The sequence below is a fragment of the Corvus moneduloides genome, chromosome 28, assembly GCF_009650955.1.
Source record: "Corvus moneduloides isolate bCorMon1 chromosome 28, bCorMon1.pri, whole genome shotgun sequence".
In the NCBI taxonomy this organism is placed as follows: domain Eukaryota; kingdom Metazoa; phylum Chordata; class Aves; order Passeriformes; family Corvidae; genus Corvus; species Corvus moneduloides.
The window spans coordinates 2282703-2298613 of NC_045503.1; the positions used below are offsets into that span (position 1 = coordinate 2282703).

At 51.2% G+C, this 15911-nt stretch overlaps 2 protein-coding genes across 3 annotated transcripts in view; one reads left to right on the forward strand and one right to left on the reverse strand.

The window, feature by feature from the left end:
- The first annotated feature begins 4584 nt into the window (after nucleotides 1-4584).
- The window catches only part of LOC116435924 (DNA-binding protein RFX2-like), a 62685-nt gene continuing 51358 nt past the window's right edge, over nucleotides 4585-15911 (forward strand). The window contains exon 1 of one of the 2 annotated variants that reach the window (XM_032092617.1): nucleotides 4585-4718. The gene's annotated coding sequence lies outside the window, so the exon portion shown is untranslated. The remainder of the gene's footprint in view (nucleotides 4719-15911) is intronic. The other variant, XM_032092612.1, reaches the window with a different exon arrangement.
- Nucleotides 4641-6562, reverse strand: LOC116435781 (translation initiation factor IF-2-like). The gene is made up of 2 exons (XM_032092346.1): nucleotides 6454-6562; nucleotides 4641-5482 (listed from the first exon to the last, which is right to left on the reverse strand). The coding sequence occupies exons 1-2, from the start codon at nucleotides 6560-6562 to the stop codon at nucleotides 4641-4643; spliced, it is 951 nt and encodes a 316-aa protein (XP_031948237.1).

Genomic DNA, 15911 nt, shown 5'->3' on the forward strand with positions numbered 1-15911 from the left:
CTCCCCACCACATCACCCAGGCCCCTCACTCTGATCCCGTCCACCACCCCCTCAAGGCTCCTGGTCACTCTGCTCTCAGCCCCTGTGGTTTCCTGAGGAACGAGAGGAGCCTCATTCAAACTCACTCACCAGAAAACCTGTGCTTGGTGCAGAAATTCCATTTAAATCCTGCACGGGGGCTATTCAGTCACCGAGGGTGTAATTCCACATCTGTTGCCTCCGTGCAGGAGCTGTGTTGACAGAAGCTGTGCGGATTTAGTCATATCAATATGACTGCACTTGATTACATCCAAGTTGTGGACACATCCTCCTTCCGTGGGCTCAGGAGGCTGCAGCTCCCTGCAGGGAGTGGCACACAAAAACCCACAGGCACTGTTTCTTTTCCATGACTTTATCCAGTGTTTTCTGCGGAATTTCCAGGCAGCTACGGCCAAACCAAACAGATAAAACTGCAGATGGATGTTCGGTCCTTTAAATCTCATGAAAGGAAATTTCCAGGGTGGGGTGGGGGGGAAGAAAACATTTGGGGTTTTAGCTGTGCTAAAAACTTGTGAGGTTGAGAAGAGCAACCTTTCCAAATCCCACGTTGTGCAGGGAAGCCTCTGCCAGGGATTGTCGGGATACAACCCAAGTGAGGCAGGAAAAAGAGCACGGGAAGGGCTGAACACCCTTTCTTGTTTCTCCCACCTTCAGCACTCACCTGTTTGCTTCCAGGTTGGAGGAAAACAATGCTCTGGGCCACTGCCAGGACAGGACAGAGCACCCTGTAACAGCCTGGAATTCATTTTCCTGCTGGAGAGACGCGTGGGCAGGGCACGACAGGGTACGGTGCCACTGGGGAATTCCAGCGCGGCCTTGGCACAGCCACACTCAACAGATTTCTCCATTCAAGCCCAGCCAAAAGCACTGAAGAATGTTGCTGTCTGACCAGCAGCGAGTTTGTGATGCAGAAAACGCAGCCCTGGCGCGGTGCTTGGAGCAGGATCTCACCCAGGGTTATCAACCCATGGGATGTGGCAGCTCCCTGAAGGAAAAGCTGCAGCTTGCACCAGTCCCACTGGAGTTTCATTGGAAATAGCTGGGATGGAGATTTAATCTGTTCCAAAGTGCATCCCTGCTTACAAAACCAGGACATCTCCCACGTGCACCACAACTTGAAATGATCGTGAATGAATGATGGTGAGGTTTAATTTTATTGCTGGTGTATTGAAGGGAAAATCCACAATCACAGGTGAGATGATCCTCATAACTCGCATGGGATGGTGCTGTTGATCCTGTGGGACTGGGGACACAGAGAGGCTCCAATTCCGGCTCCAAATGTTCTGCACTGAGCTCACCCAGCAGTAAAACACAGCACGGAGAGAATCCCAGAATCCCAGAATCACCTCCAGGGATGGGGGGGGAGCTGGCACAGAAATCTGCCAGGTAGGAAAGTGCTCAGTGGGTTGGTACCTGTGTAGGAATAGGGATTCTCCCGTTTAAAACAAGCAAACTTTTTCTTTAAGCAAAAATCCCAAAGGCAAATCTTTAGGTTTTTTTTTGTTTCAGTCCTCTGGGGATTTCTTTTACTCAGGAAACAATTCAAAGGAATAGTTTCAGTTAAGGTTTCATTGCCAGTACCCAAAACAATACTATTTTTCATGGATAAACACAAGATTTCGAAGGATCCCACTACCTTTACAAGGAATTTGCTTTCATCAAAATACTCTTTTTCTGTCAAAACCTCCCTTCAGTGAAATCAAGTCAATCAATGAGATCTCTGGGCGGGACTGGGTTTGAGCTGAATTCCAGTTTGCTTTGAGGAAAGTTTGCCCTCCTGTGGGTAGCAGAGACAGCTGCAGCAAACTGCTCCTCTGAGAGAAAAGAGAAGAGAAAAATCAAACCTCTCTTTCTTTACCAACAACTTTTTAAAACGAATCTCCTTCCCCCAGACCCCGGTACTGCGTGAGAGGAGTGAGATCTGGCTCATGAACAGGCTGGAAGAAACAAGGAAAAACTTACTGCCCGTGATCAGTTTGGCACAAGAGGTGGCAGACAGGTCCCTAATTAAAAATAACAGCGCTGTGGTGATTCCCTGGGATCCCAGCAGGGAACTGCCTGGCTCCCAGCGGCTGCAGGGCTCTCTCCGAGGTGTGCTGGGCATCACCGAGAATTTTCAAGTGTTCAAAAATACGTGGCTGTGGCACTTGGGGACAGGGTTGATGGTGGCCTTGGCAGTGCTGGGTTGCTGGTTGGATTTGATGATCTCAGAGGGCTTTGCCAGCCTTGATGGCTCTGTGATCGTGGGAATTTCAGGATGTTGTTGTCACCTGTGCTTTGGGTTTCACACAATAATCGGCGCTCTGGGAAGAACAGGAGCACGTCCAAATGTGTTTTACATTTCTTTCCCAGAGGAACAGGCGCTGCTCAGTGGGGAATTGTGCCCTAGAAATTGAAGTGGTAACAGAGCTGCAACAACACATTGGAGGTGATACTAAAGGGGAGAGGACTGAGGAATTTCATTCAGCTCTAGGTAAATTTGAGTGATAATTCAAAATCAGCATGCTGCAATTCAGTGTGGCTGAACCCAATGCACGGTGCTCAAGCAGGAGTAAGTGACTACAGAATAAAAAAAAAATAGCTGTTTATTGCGTGGTTTTGGGGAAAGGCCTGGATTTTTCCAGCAGGAAAACCAAAGGATTGCTTCATTTGTAAAACAAGAGATTGAGGGAAGGAATGAGAGCAACCTTCAAACACATCAGGAGGTTTTAAGGCAAATCTATTCATCTGGCCTCAGTTTCCAGGAGTAAAGGTGGATGTTTATAGGTACTAGATGACTTCTCAACAACAATTCCATCTCTGTTTTCTATTTTACTGTATGTTTCCCCTCACCTAAAAGCTGTTCTTTTTAAATAACCATGGCTTAAGCATCTACAAGCCATTAAAAACGCAAGTTATTTCTCTTTGGGGCTTCTCGTGTGTCTCTGGTGGTCAGACACACAACACCATGAATTTTTCAGTGTAATTCTCGGGATAATCTCTCAAAAGCAGGAACAGCAACCCCAAATCTGCAGATGGACCACATGCCAACCAGTGCCTCCCATTTATATTGCCTTGCTCAGTCACTTCCTTTTCCAGTAACTCCTTTCCCGAAGTGTTAGGTAAGAAAAGTAATAATCCTGTGGTGTTTGGAGTGAGCTGTGTTATTGGAGTCTCCATGGGTACAAATTCCACACGCTTCCTTGGCTGAGGCTGGGACATACTTTTCAGAAAACGTTGCAGAAAAAATACATCATAAAAGCTTTTTTTTATTGCATGTCAGGAAGGTGATCCTGGAAATCGTGAAATTCCTGATGGGGATTTTTCAGAGCAACTGGTGGTGATTCTGCTGAGTTTAACTGTGGGGGAAAACCCATAAAACCCCCACAAACAGAGATATTTCGTAAAGCTTTGTAAAAAATGCTGCTTTCCTTGGCAGCACCTGCATTCAAAAAACTATGAGAGCGACCTAGAGCCTGGGTTGGGTTTCACTGACAAAATAAAACAGGACAGGATGTGGGCAGCAGAGGACCATCCAGCCTGGCCTTGGGCACTGCCAGGGATCCAGGGGCAGCCCCAGCTGCTCTGGGAATTCCATCCCAGGGCCTGCCCACCCTCCCAGGGAACAATTCCTTCCCAAGATCCCTTCCCTCTGGCACTGGGGAGCCATTCCCTGGGTCCTGTCCCTCCATGCCTTGTCCCCAGTCCCTCTGCAGCTCTCCTGGAGCCCCTTTAGGCCCTGCAAGGGGCTCGGAGCTCTCCCTGGAGCCTTCTCCTCTCCAGGTGAGCACCCCCAGCTCTCCCAGCCTGGCTCCAGAGCAGAGGGGCTCCAGCCCTGCGAGCATTCCCGTGGCTTTCTCTGGACTTTCTCCAGCAGCTCCACGTCCTTCTGTCGCAGCCCCAGCACGGGGCTCGGTCCGTTTGTCCCTGGGTGGCGATTTGATGTCACAGGGCGCTGCTGCAGCCTCTCCCCTCACTCACCGCGTCCCCCCGAGCTCCGGGCGCTGCCGGGGCCGCGATCCAGGACGGGAGGGGCCGGGCTCGGGGGCGGAACGCTGCAATTCACCGATATTCCCCCCAATCCGCCCCAAATCCCCCTCTCCCCACCCGCCCCCATGCGTTGTTGTCAGTGACGTCACGCCCCGTCGCCACGACAACGGCTTGATGTCATTTAAAAAAAAAAAAAAAAAACAGCGGCAACGGGAGAAACCGCCAGCCCGCCACTCGGTAATGTTTAACAGCGGGAAAATCAACTTTCTGGGTTTTTTATTGATTTATTGAGGTGAAATCATCGACGCGCTCGAGCTGGCCCCGCCCCCCCGCTCCCCTCCCTCACCCCGCGCGCGCGCGCGCGCGCGCGTCACGCGCCCGCCCCGCCCCGCGCCGAGGCGCCAAACCGCGCGCCAACTGATGGCCACGCCCCCTCCGCCACGCCATTGGTCCTCCCGCCCCGCGTCCCGCCCCACCAAATGACGGACAGGCGCTTCACCAATGGGCAGCGGAGAAGCGCTGGGCCCGCCCCCTGAGGGGCGGGGCTGGGCGGTGACGCGCGGGGCCGGGGTAGCAACAGTTGCCTCGAGACCCGGCGCCCGGCGCCATAGTGACCGTAGCCCTGGAGACTGTTACTTGCCAACGGCGGCAACGCGCGGCCCCGGCGGCCGGAGCCCAGCGCAGCCCGCGGCACCCGGCGGGGACGGCAGGTGAGCGGGGCCGCCCCATGACGGGCTGGATGTAGGACCGCGGGCGGGGGGGGGGGGTGCAGGGGATGTGTGCGCGGTCTCCGCGTCCTCCGCGGGGCCGGTGCGGTGCGGGCCGGCAGCGCGGACCCCGCTTGTCCCGGCGCGGGATGCGCGGTCCCGCTGCGCGCCGCGGCGGGGGGCGCCGGTCGCGCCGCCCCCGGAAAGTTGGGAGCGGGGGAGCGGCGGAGGCGGCACCGCCGAACCGCCCCGGGATTCCCCCTCCCCGGGCCGGTGCCGCTGCCCCGGGGCACCGCCCGCAGCGCGGCCCCGCCCGGGCACGGGAACCGACACCGCCCGGCCGGCGGGGGCGGCGCGGCCCCCCGCGGCTCCGCCGTTCCCGGCGCGGGGCTTCCCGGAACGCCGCGCTCCCGGCTCCGCGGGCGGCAGGGACGCGGCTCTGCCGGGGGGTCCCACCCGGCTCCGGGGGCGGTGAGAGCCCCAAAGTGTCCGGCCAGGGTCGGGAGGGGGCACAGGGCAGCGGCTCCGCTGGGTTCGGAGCCGGCACCCCTCCGTACCGTCCCCGTGCCCCTCTCCGTGCTCTCCCTCTCTCTGTGCTGTCCCCGTCCTCCTCCCCGTGCTGTCCTCCGTCCCTCTTTCCCTGCTGTCCCCGTCCCCCCCCGAGCGCTCCTCCTCCTCTTTAGGGGTGGAGGGAGGTGGTTTCAACTCCAGCTCATCCCTGGAGTTTGCCAGAGCTGGGAGATCCCGGCGTTCGCTTTCGTGTCGGTCTTAGAAACGAGGGAAAATCGCAGCGAGACCTATTTGCAAGCATCTGCCGCCTGTTCTTGACGCGGTTTCTCCTGTTTGTTTTGAATAAAGTGTGTTGTGAAACAAGATTCATCTCCTGCTAGAGTGGGATTTTGTGGACGTGCCTGTTTCAAGCGTGAGTTCCTGCTGCCTGATTAAATCTTTCCATTCTTTTTATTTAGACAGCACTCTGAAGCCTTTATTTTGGCTTTGCTATTGAAAGAGGCGAGGCTTACTAGTTAAAGAGCAGAATAAATAATACTTTTTTTAAATACTGTTAAATCTACTTTACCTTTTTGCATTTAGAATGTCCTTAAACTGAGGCTTTAACTGCTAGGTTAAACTGAGAGCTCAGCTTCAGAATCATTTAGTCGAGGCTTTTTTCATCTTCTTCTGCCCAAACTTTTCAACTCTATCTTGGTTACAAATCGTTTGAGAATGGAGAGTAACGTCTGGCTTAGAAAAAAAGAAAAAAAAAATCAGTCTTAAAATACCGACCTTAAGCTCCTGGGCTTCCCTCTCTGCTTCTGCTGTTTCACTTTTCGATGTGAGTTTGCTTCAGTCAGTTTAGGATCAGTTCAGTCTCAGGTTTTATTTTAAAGTGCCACATTTAGTAGAAGGCAGTCTGTGGAAGGGGAGGCATTTTGGGAGGCTCTTTCATGGTTACCTCGGTTCAAGATGGGTTGAATCAACCTCTGTGTCTGCTGAGAGAGTTTAGGATGAACAGAGTTTGATTTCTGGGTGGCTGGAGTCAGGTGAGGCAAAACCCCAAAGGCAGGACCATGTAGGACTTTGTAAGACCGTCCTGTGGGGTGCTGGATACGTGAAAATCTTAGTTCAGGTTTTTAAAAAAAACCATCCAGCTGGGTCTTTACCTCTCAGTGTCACTGTCCTGAGGGATGGGAGATGTATTGGAATTCTGTGAGATGTGCTGCATTTGCCTTGGGGTTACACAGCTGTGGGTAGGCTCTGGGGGTTTGTTTTAAGCCGTTGGAGTTGGTGTTCTCAAAGCTTTTCCTGTAACTGTGAGGTTTGGAACTGCTCATCTTTTTAATCGGCATCTGGGTTCTCAGGTAACAACAGGATCTTGGCCTGAAGGCTGAAAGCGCAGACAGAAGGGATTGACAGCTGGAATTTCTTTGTCCCTGCTTGCTTCCTGCAAAACAGGAATGATCCCAGTGTGCTTTGGGGATGGGGATAGGAGCATCCACTGCCACCGAGGAAAGCCAGAGCCAGGTCCCTCGCAGCCACCGGGGACTCCCACAGACAGTCCCTGCTTTGCATCTCCCTGCTGGGCCATTTGCATCTCATGAATTCCTCTCACAGGAGCGTGTCCCTGTGCTGGGGCCCTGTGTGCCAGCTCTGTTCCTGGGGAAGGGTTCGAGCCAGTGGGAAATCCAGAGCACCTGGAGAGGGGGTGAGACCTGCAGGCAGCACACTGGGGCCGTGGCCAGCAGCAGTTTGTTCTCCTTTAGCATCAGATTTGCACTCTTAGAGTGTTTTGTAGGATTGCCATATAAATTTGTAGGATTGCTTTGTAAAGCTGTAGGATTGCCATATGAATTTGCAGATTTGGCCCATAAATGGAGGCCCCTCCTTCATCAAGGGACTTGGCACCACGCTGAGCCCCTACAGCCAGGCTGGAAGGGAAGTTTGGGGTCACCCATCCCAAGAAGGCTGAGTGTGGTCTAGAGAGAGTCGCTGTTAAATCGTGTATTAGGTATGTGAAGGTACATCAGAATTTCACTTTCTGTGTTCTTTTGTGTGTGCAGACACGATCAGACCCATCCCTGGCAGTGTCCAAGGCCAGGTTGGACGGGGCTTGGAGCAACCTGGCATAGTGGAAGGTGTCCTTGCCCTTGGCAGGGGGTGGAACGAGGTGGGATTTCAGCTCCCTTCCAACCCAACCTGTTCTTCTGTGGTCATTGAGCAGCCAGTGTCTCTGATGACGTCGTGTGCCCTGGCTTTTTGGTGGAAATGCTCCAACTGAGGGTATTCCCTGCCACTAAAAGTCACTTTCTGCCACAAAACAACTTCGGGGCTGCCACAAACGCGGCTCCATCGCGGCAGAATAGACGGCGCCAGTCATTGTCTTTAAATAGTCCCCTGCTTGTAACACCTCGGAGCACCGACAGCTGCCACGTTTAATCACAACATGTTTTCCCTGCTGATACAGGCCCATAAACAGAGCTGCTTTCGCGTATTCCAGCCCATTTCCCCCGCTCACTTTTAGCCCTTCCCGAGCTAAAAGCGGAGTCCGAGCGCGCTGCTGATTCAACAGGCGGATCCCGCCCGCTCGGCTCCTCCGTCGGAGTTTCTGCTGGAGGCTACCGAGTTATATTTAACCTAAGCTCTCCCTCCTCTCCCTGCCTCCCTCGGAACAAATGCCAGCACAGTGCAGGGCTGGATCCCGGCCAGCGGGAGCCCAGCGTGCCAGGGCTCGCCCGGACTCAGGGATTGGGATCCATCGGGATCCGGGATTGCGTTGCCGATATTTGACACGCAGGGAAGGTTTCTGTCTGTCATCTGCGCTTTCAGACGTGTTGTTTTGTCTTCTTTGGACTGGCAGGTCTTTATTCCTTTGTTCAAACACTCACAAATCCAGCTTATTGTCTGGGAACGTGCCGGCTTTCCCACGTCGGGATGTGTCTGTCCGAGCAGCTTATGGGGCAGTTCTCCATAAATACATAAATAGATGACAAAACCTTCCTTCAACACAAACCATGGACCCCTTAACGCACTGAGCAAAGAGGAATGTGGCTTATGGACTAATTATCCATAAATTCATAAATAAATGACAAAACCTTCCTTCAGCACAAACCTGAGCTCCCTGAGCAAGGAGGAATCCTTTTGTAGAGGGCACTTCTAGAGTCACTTTTCTTAGCCCACAAAGCACAGAGGAAATTATTTCAGGGTCAGATTAATACATAAATTATTTTCGTGCGGGGGGAAAGCAGAAAAAACAAATCCACCTTCACTTTTGGGCGATGTTTTATGAGAGATGGCAATGTTCACATTTCAGAATTATTTCAGGACACATTAATGCACAAAATGTTTCCAGGTAGGGGGGGAAAGGAGAAAAAAAACAAACTTACTTTCAGCTTTGGGTGATGTTTTATGAGAGATGGCGATTTCTGGAGAAGTTTAAATGTTGTTAATTCAGCTAATTGAGTTGTTAAAACAATACGCAGTTATGTCTAGACATGCGATTTCATGTCAGTGAGTGAGAAAATCTTCCTCTTCCCACAGTATTCCTGCTCACTTATGTCACTGCAGGCGTTAGGCAGTGTCTACCCAGCAATAAAGTTACAAGGTGTATTTGAAATTGCAACAGAAGCACAGAGTTTCCCAAACAGAACTTTAGAAACTGTTTTGGTTCGTTGATCTGGTCATAAAATCACAGAAGAACCTTTCCCTGAGATCCATCCCACACCTCCCCTGACACAACCTCGTGTCATTCCCTTGGGTATTTCCCGATGTTCCACAGGAGTGAAGAGCTGTAGAAATCCCAGGTGAAGGCATTTGAAAAGTCATTTAAAGGCAGTTCTTAAGTTTGCTTTTTTCCTGACTTAGATTTCTATTAAGAATCTGTTTTTCTGGGCTTCATAAATGCCAGAGAAGTCTCGGCATTGTACAAATGTGTCGTGGGAGGAAGCTTTGCAAGAGGTTGATGACTGAACATTGCAGTCAAAGGAACAGGTCACAGAATGCTGCACCAATAATGACTTTTATATAAAGAATATGCAAACAAAAATCAGGTGCTTTGTTTTCTTGTCCCAAGTCTGAAAGAAACCCTCAGTGTCTCTAGCAAGAAGCTGACAGAAGTAATAATTATATTGACTGCAGAGATATTCCTCCCTGATGCTGCATTTAGCTCACTGCATATTCACCATCCAGGTTCCACAAATCATTTTTTTTCCTGGGTGAGGGGGTTTTTCTTTGGCTTCATGTACAGAATGTCTGGATGTGCGTGAGGACAAACACCAGCAGGTACCTGTGTGCAGGTTCTGAGGAGGAGCAGCTCGAGACACGCCCCCATCTCCCCTGGCAGGGTGACTCCATGCTCTGACTTCTTCAGGGCGTCTCTAATCCTTACAAAGCCTTATCCCGGCAAAGGAAATGTGGAACATGAGCAGGAACAAAGCAGAGGGAAGAGGTTCAGGGGATGGCACCGTGTAGCAGCATCTCTGAATCAGGAGCTGGAGTGGCAGGACAAAGGGGAATGGGTTCAAACTGAAAGAGGGGAAATTTAGGTTTGATAACTGAAGAAATTCTTCACTGTCAGGAGGGTGAGCCACAGGTTTTCCAGAGAAGATGAGGCTGCCTCATTCCTGGAAGTGTCCAAGGCCAGGTTGGATAGGGCTTAGAGGAAGTTGGAGTAGTGGAAGGTGACCCTGCCATGGCATGGGGTGGAACGAGATGAGCTTTAAGGTCTCTTCCAACCCAAACCATTCCGTGATTCTATGTTTGCACATAAAATTATATATTCCCCATCCCTTCCAGAGAAGAGGATCCTGGCTGGATTTATTTCTCTCCTGTGCACATTTTCCCTTTCCCATCAGGAGCTGAACCCATGCTCCAAACTCATAAACATCCCATTTGTAGCTGTGCTGGGGCTGAGGGAATCCTTGTGGACTCCACACATCAGCAGTGAATCCGGGTGTGAAGAGAGATGGTTCTGCCTCCATGGCTGAGTTTTGGAAGTGCCCCACTCGTTTGGAAGCACGAGGATGAAGCCAATGCTGAGTCTGTGTGGGGAGGCAGCAGTAATTCAGGAATTTCTCTGGGATTACGTGGCTGGTGGTTCTTTGAGGTTAACACGAGGCAAAGGGTCCTGCTGAATGGAGCCCGTAATTAAGGATGCCTCTTCTGGAGGTGTCAGGAGTTAAGACTGACAAGAAACATCAGGGGAAGAGGAGAGAAGGGAACAGGCGGGGGTGGGATGATTACAGGCAAACAACCTCAGCAGAATTACGATTTCCTTAACCACCACCTGGTTAGTCATTGTCAGACTGTTCCTTAGTATCAGCTTAAGATCCCATTGCCACCATGACAACCCTGGAACTGTTCTGGAGAATTTCTGGCTTAACACACAGCTGATTAAACATTCACCCTGCCCAGGGAATTATATCAGTTATTCTCGTTCTTCTGGCCTCTGGTGTCTGAGAGTCCTGGAGGCTTTAGATAAAGCAGCCTCACACTGACAGGTAAAACCCCTGCACTGCCCTTGCCCTTGTGCAGCTGAGCAGGGACAGAGTGGGACACCTGACAAGGACTTTTTTTTCCTCTAAGACCGTAATTAGAGGAACCAGGGCACAGAGCACTGAATTTTTATTATTATCATATAGAGACATCCAGCAGTGCTACACAGCAACACAGTGATGGCCTCAGTGCAATGCTGGTGGAAGTTACTGTGTTTCCCTCATTTTGGAAGGTTATTTATGATGGACGAGTGTCTTCTGGAATGGTCCTGAGCATCTGGGGATGGCTTTTGCACAGGGGATTTCCCAGGCTTTAGGTGTTGATGGACTGGAGCATCAACTCATGTGAAAGGGAATGGTTTTAAACTGAAAGAGAGGAGGTTTAGATGAGATATCAGGAAGGAATTGTTCCCTGTGTGGGCGGTGAGGCCATGGCACAGGTTGCCCAGAGAAGCTGTGGCTTCCTGGAAGTGCTCCAGGCCAGGCTGGATGGGGCTTGGAGCAACCTGGTCTGGTGGAAGGTGGCAGGAGGTAGAACAGGATGAGCTTTAAAGTCCTTTCCAACCCAAACCATTCTGGGATTCTTTTTCTGTTTCCTGCTTGGCTTCCTCCAAGATCTGATCCTGAGCTGAGCTGATGCTTGATGATGTGTGGGTTGGCTTAGTCCTGATGGGTTCATTTAGTGGCTGGTAATGGACAGTTCCACAATTAGATGATTTATTAATTATTGTTTACTTGGTGTATGAACGGAGGCTGCTTAACAAGGCACAGGAACTCCGAGTGCAAGTGGCATTTCTCTCTCCATCACCTCCTGACCACGGTGGGACAGGGTGTCACCAGTGTCTCCAGTGTCCAGGACAGAACTGTGTCTCCACCTGGACAAGGCAGGGCTTTGCTGGGAAGTGTGGAGAGAGCAGCATGTCCTTCCTGAGCCTGTTCCTCACTGCTGCCAAACCTTCCAGCCTGCTCAGCCCTGCAGGGATGCAAACATGGGGAAGGGTCTGAGGAGCGGCTGAGGGCACTTGGCTCGTTCAGCTGGAGCAGAGGAGACTGAGGGGAGGCTCCTGGGGGCTGCAGCTCCTCCCGAGGGGAGGCGGAGGGGCAGGGGCTGAGCTCTGCTCTGGGACAGGGACAGGAGCCCAGGGAACGGCTGGAGCTGGGTCAGGGCTGGGCATGGAGCTCAGGGAAAGGTTCTTCCCCCCGAGGCTGCTGGGCACTGCCCAGGCTCCCCAGGGAATGGGCCCGGCCCCGAGGCTGCCAGAGCTGCAGGAGCGTTTGGACAGCGCTCTCAGGGATGCCCAGGCTGGGGTTGTTGGGGTGTCTGTGCAGGGCCAGGGGCTGCACTGATGACCCCTGAGGGTCCCTTCCAGCTCAGGATATCCTGGGGTTCTGTGAGCCCAGGCTGGAGCAGGGGAGCAGGAGGCACCTGGAGATGTGTGGTGAGGTGGACAATGGCCCTTCTCTGTGCAGCTCATGGGAAACAAGGCATGGAAACGAGGACGGATCCTGCACAGAGCTGGATATTCCAGTGAGCTCAGCCAGCTCTGGGGCCTTTCTGACCAACAGTCTCATGTTTTCTGTTACCCAGGCTGTGCTCTTGTTTGAGCAGTAACGGGAGGTTGTGCAGAGCCTCTGATAAGGTGGGAGGAAGCTGGCGGAGATAAGCCCAGGCTCTCCGTGTGCTGGAGGTGCACTTGTCAGCGCTGTCACCTCACTGCTCTGTGCAAAGCTATCTTTCTCCTCCTCCCCTGAGCTGTCTGGGATGGTCCCGTCTGAAAAAACAACTCAAAATCCACCTCAGGGCTATGAAATGTGGGGGGAGATGGGATTAAGTGCACATGAACTGGTTCTGTCTCATTTATCCTCAGTCCTCGCATTTAAACAATTTCTTCTGCTGTTCAAGCCCCCACCCTTCCCCCCAAAGGAGATGAAATGCAGATCTTTTCAAATATTCATGACCTTAAATGACCAATCATGGGAGGAAATTTTTCTTTAATAGGTACAAATAATAAGAGAAATAATGGCTCCTGGTCACCAGGCTGGTCTTCAGAGCTTCCTTCTTCCTAGCAAATATTTATTCTCCTTAATGTGACAGATGTGCACCATTGTTAGAAGACTTCCACCTGCCAGGAAGGTGAAATAGCCTCCACAGAAGATTTCTTCAAGCCCCTTGAAGAACCTGGGCCTTGCCTGCAGGCTGCCCAGCCCCCTCAGCTCCTTGCACTCAGAAGGAAGATTTTTCTATATGAATCACCTCCCCTCAAACCAGAAATGCAAAGTTCACCCCCATATTTTAGGCACCTCCTCTGTCACACTGACCTGCACTGCTGTGACCTCAGCTGGGCTTGCAAGAGCAAAGTTGTTGCTGCTCCTGGTGTAGCTTTATAGATCTGTTGGGGTCCATGTTTTCCTATTGGAATAGTATTTATGGGAAAATCTGGGAGTTTCCATAAGATCATGACTGGCACAGGGTGCCCCAGAGCAGCTGTGGCTGCCCCTGGATCCCTGGCAGTGCCCAAGGCCAGGCTGGACATTGGGGCTTGGAGCAGCCTGGGACAGTGGGAGGTGTCTCTGCCCATGGGATGGGATTTAAGGTCCTTCCCACCCAAACCATCCTGGGATTTAATGACTCTATGAATATTCCCTGCAGGAAGCACTCAGAAGGGTAGAACTGCTGCTTTTTGTGCTAATAAATGGACTTATTTAAGTTTTAGAGTATTGTCTTGTGTGCTGCCACTATCAGAGTTAGTTGTAGAAGGTGAGGAGTTGTAAACCAGATAATTCTTGTTTTGAATTGTACTGGAGCAGCAAAAGTGCTTTTTGATTCTTACCACTGCTGTTTTCTACACTTTCATTCCTCCCAGTGTAGACGCTGCCCAGAATGTAAAAATCTTTAAAAAACAACTTAACAAAACAACCTCAAAACAAACAAAAAACCCCAAAACATCCCCCACACAAAAACCCCCTCACAAAACCTCAACTTGTTTTTAGGTAAAAAGTGCAGTAATTGTTTTTGTAACAAGCAGTAAACTCTGTGTTCCCAGAGGTTTACACCTGGCTCTTGAAATTTGGACTCAGTTCATTATTTAATCTTATCAAGTGATTACAAAACTGATAAAGTATAAAACTTATTAACTGATAAAGTGAGGTAGAGGCACTTAAATAGAAATAGCTTTATTTTGGTCTCATTATCGAATATTAGTTAAAAACCATAATTTTTTGACTTGTGTCCAGTGCCAGGAACCCCAAAATTATCCAAAAAATCTGTTATCCTGGATGGGGTTGGGTCTGGGAGGTGTTCTGGGAGGTTTCATGGGAGAGGCAGAGCAAAGATCGTCTCACGGCGAGGACGGGGGTTAATTATTTAATTATCCTGTGCCGTCAGCTCGTTTGATCCGTCACAGTCACAGAAACCTCCCCTGCAATCCCCATCCAGGACATTCCAGCGCAGCTGCGTCACCCCGGGCTGTTGGGATGGGCTGTAGCCACAGCCGGGGGTTGCTAGGGAAGAGCCCTTGGAGTGAGGAACCTCGGGGCTCTTTGAGTTACATAACCCTGTTAATGAGGGAAAAACCCCATGGACAGGGACCTGCTGGAGCCACCGGGATGCTCGCAGGGCTGGAGCCCCTCTGCTCTGGAGCCAGGCTGGGAGAGCTGGGGGTGCTCACCTGGAGAGGAGAAGGCTCCAGGGAGAGCTCAGAGTCCCTTGCAGGGCCTAAAGGGGCTCCAGGAGAGCTGCAGAGGGACTGGGGACAAGGCATGGAGGGCCAGGACCCAGGGAATGGCTTCCCAGTGCCAGAGGGCAGGGCTGGATGGGATCTTGGGCAGGAATTGTTCCCTGGGAGGGTGGTGAGGCCCTGGCACAGGGTGCCCAGAGCAGTTGGGGCTGCCCCTGGATCCCTGGCAGAGTCCAAGGCCAGGCTGGACATTGGGGCTTGGAGCAGCCTGGGATAGTGGGAGGTGTCCCTGCCCATGGCAGATGGTCTCCAAGGTCCTTTCCAATCCAAACCATTCCATGATTCTGTGATTCCAGCCGAGCCAGGGAGTGGATTGCAGAGTGAGTCCCTCTGTGGACCAGTTTGTCCTCTTCTGCCCCATTTTCATGGATGAAATTTGTCATAAAAACGTGATCCACCTTGCCATGCTCCCTGACTGCTGCCCTGTGGGGAAATGTGCTTTGTCTTTAGCCCCACAGGTTCCTTGCAGGCTCTGGCTTTGTGAAAATCAAAATCACCACTTCCTTTGCTGGGGACTGAAAGGAGACATTTTCATATCAAAACATCTGAGGGTGTGTCTGTCACAAGAAAACCTCTGGGTTTGCAGGCCCTGGGGGTGCAGCTGTATCAGTGCCTGGGATTTGAGTTATTTTCTAGATGTTTATACTCACTTATGTATAAAGTACACCTGTATTTTATACATGTACACGTATACAGACACATGGAGAGAGGGTGAATTTCCAAGAGTAAATTGTGATCAAATGCAGTTCCAAGGGTGTTTATTCCACATTTCTGATGCACCTCTTTGCCTTTGGACTCCATCCTCAGTGGGGTTTCTGTGCCACCTTAGACTCCCCTGTGCCAGGAGTTCCCCACACTCAGGCCTGTGCCCTGAGGCATAAATTAATCACTGATCTCACAAGTCCCATCTTTTTCTGATCCACAATCCACATCCATTGGCACTTCAGATCTGTTTGGGAAACCCTGCTTTATTTGCTCTGTGCTTTCATTTCCATTTTCCATCAGGGAATAATTCAATCCCTGCCTTTTTTTTTCCAAGAGCCAGAAAGTTAAGACGGGCAAACTCATAAGAGTTAATATTTGTGAAGTGCTTTGAAAGCCTCAGGTGATTGTTGCTTTACTCACTGATCAAAACAAGACACACATTTTTTGGGGGTGGTGTCATTATTGCTCTGCTTCCATTTTTGGGGGGATGGTGTCACTATTTTTCTGTTTGTGCCCTCCTGGAATATTTTGTGCAGAGGCACTTAGAGAATCCCAGAATGGTTTGGTTGGAAGGGACCTCCTGGCTTCTTTCTGCTCCCTGAAGGTGATCCCCCAGGAAACGCCTCTACCCAGAGGATTTTCCTGTTTTCCTCTTTAAAACTTTCCTCCCCCAGTTTGCTGGGGGTGGAGATCCTGCAGGGCTTGAGCTGGTGGAGATGCAGAGATGATGCTCAGAGCTGTGTTCCGGTGCTGAAAAAATTGAGAGA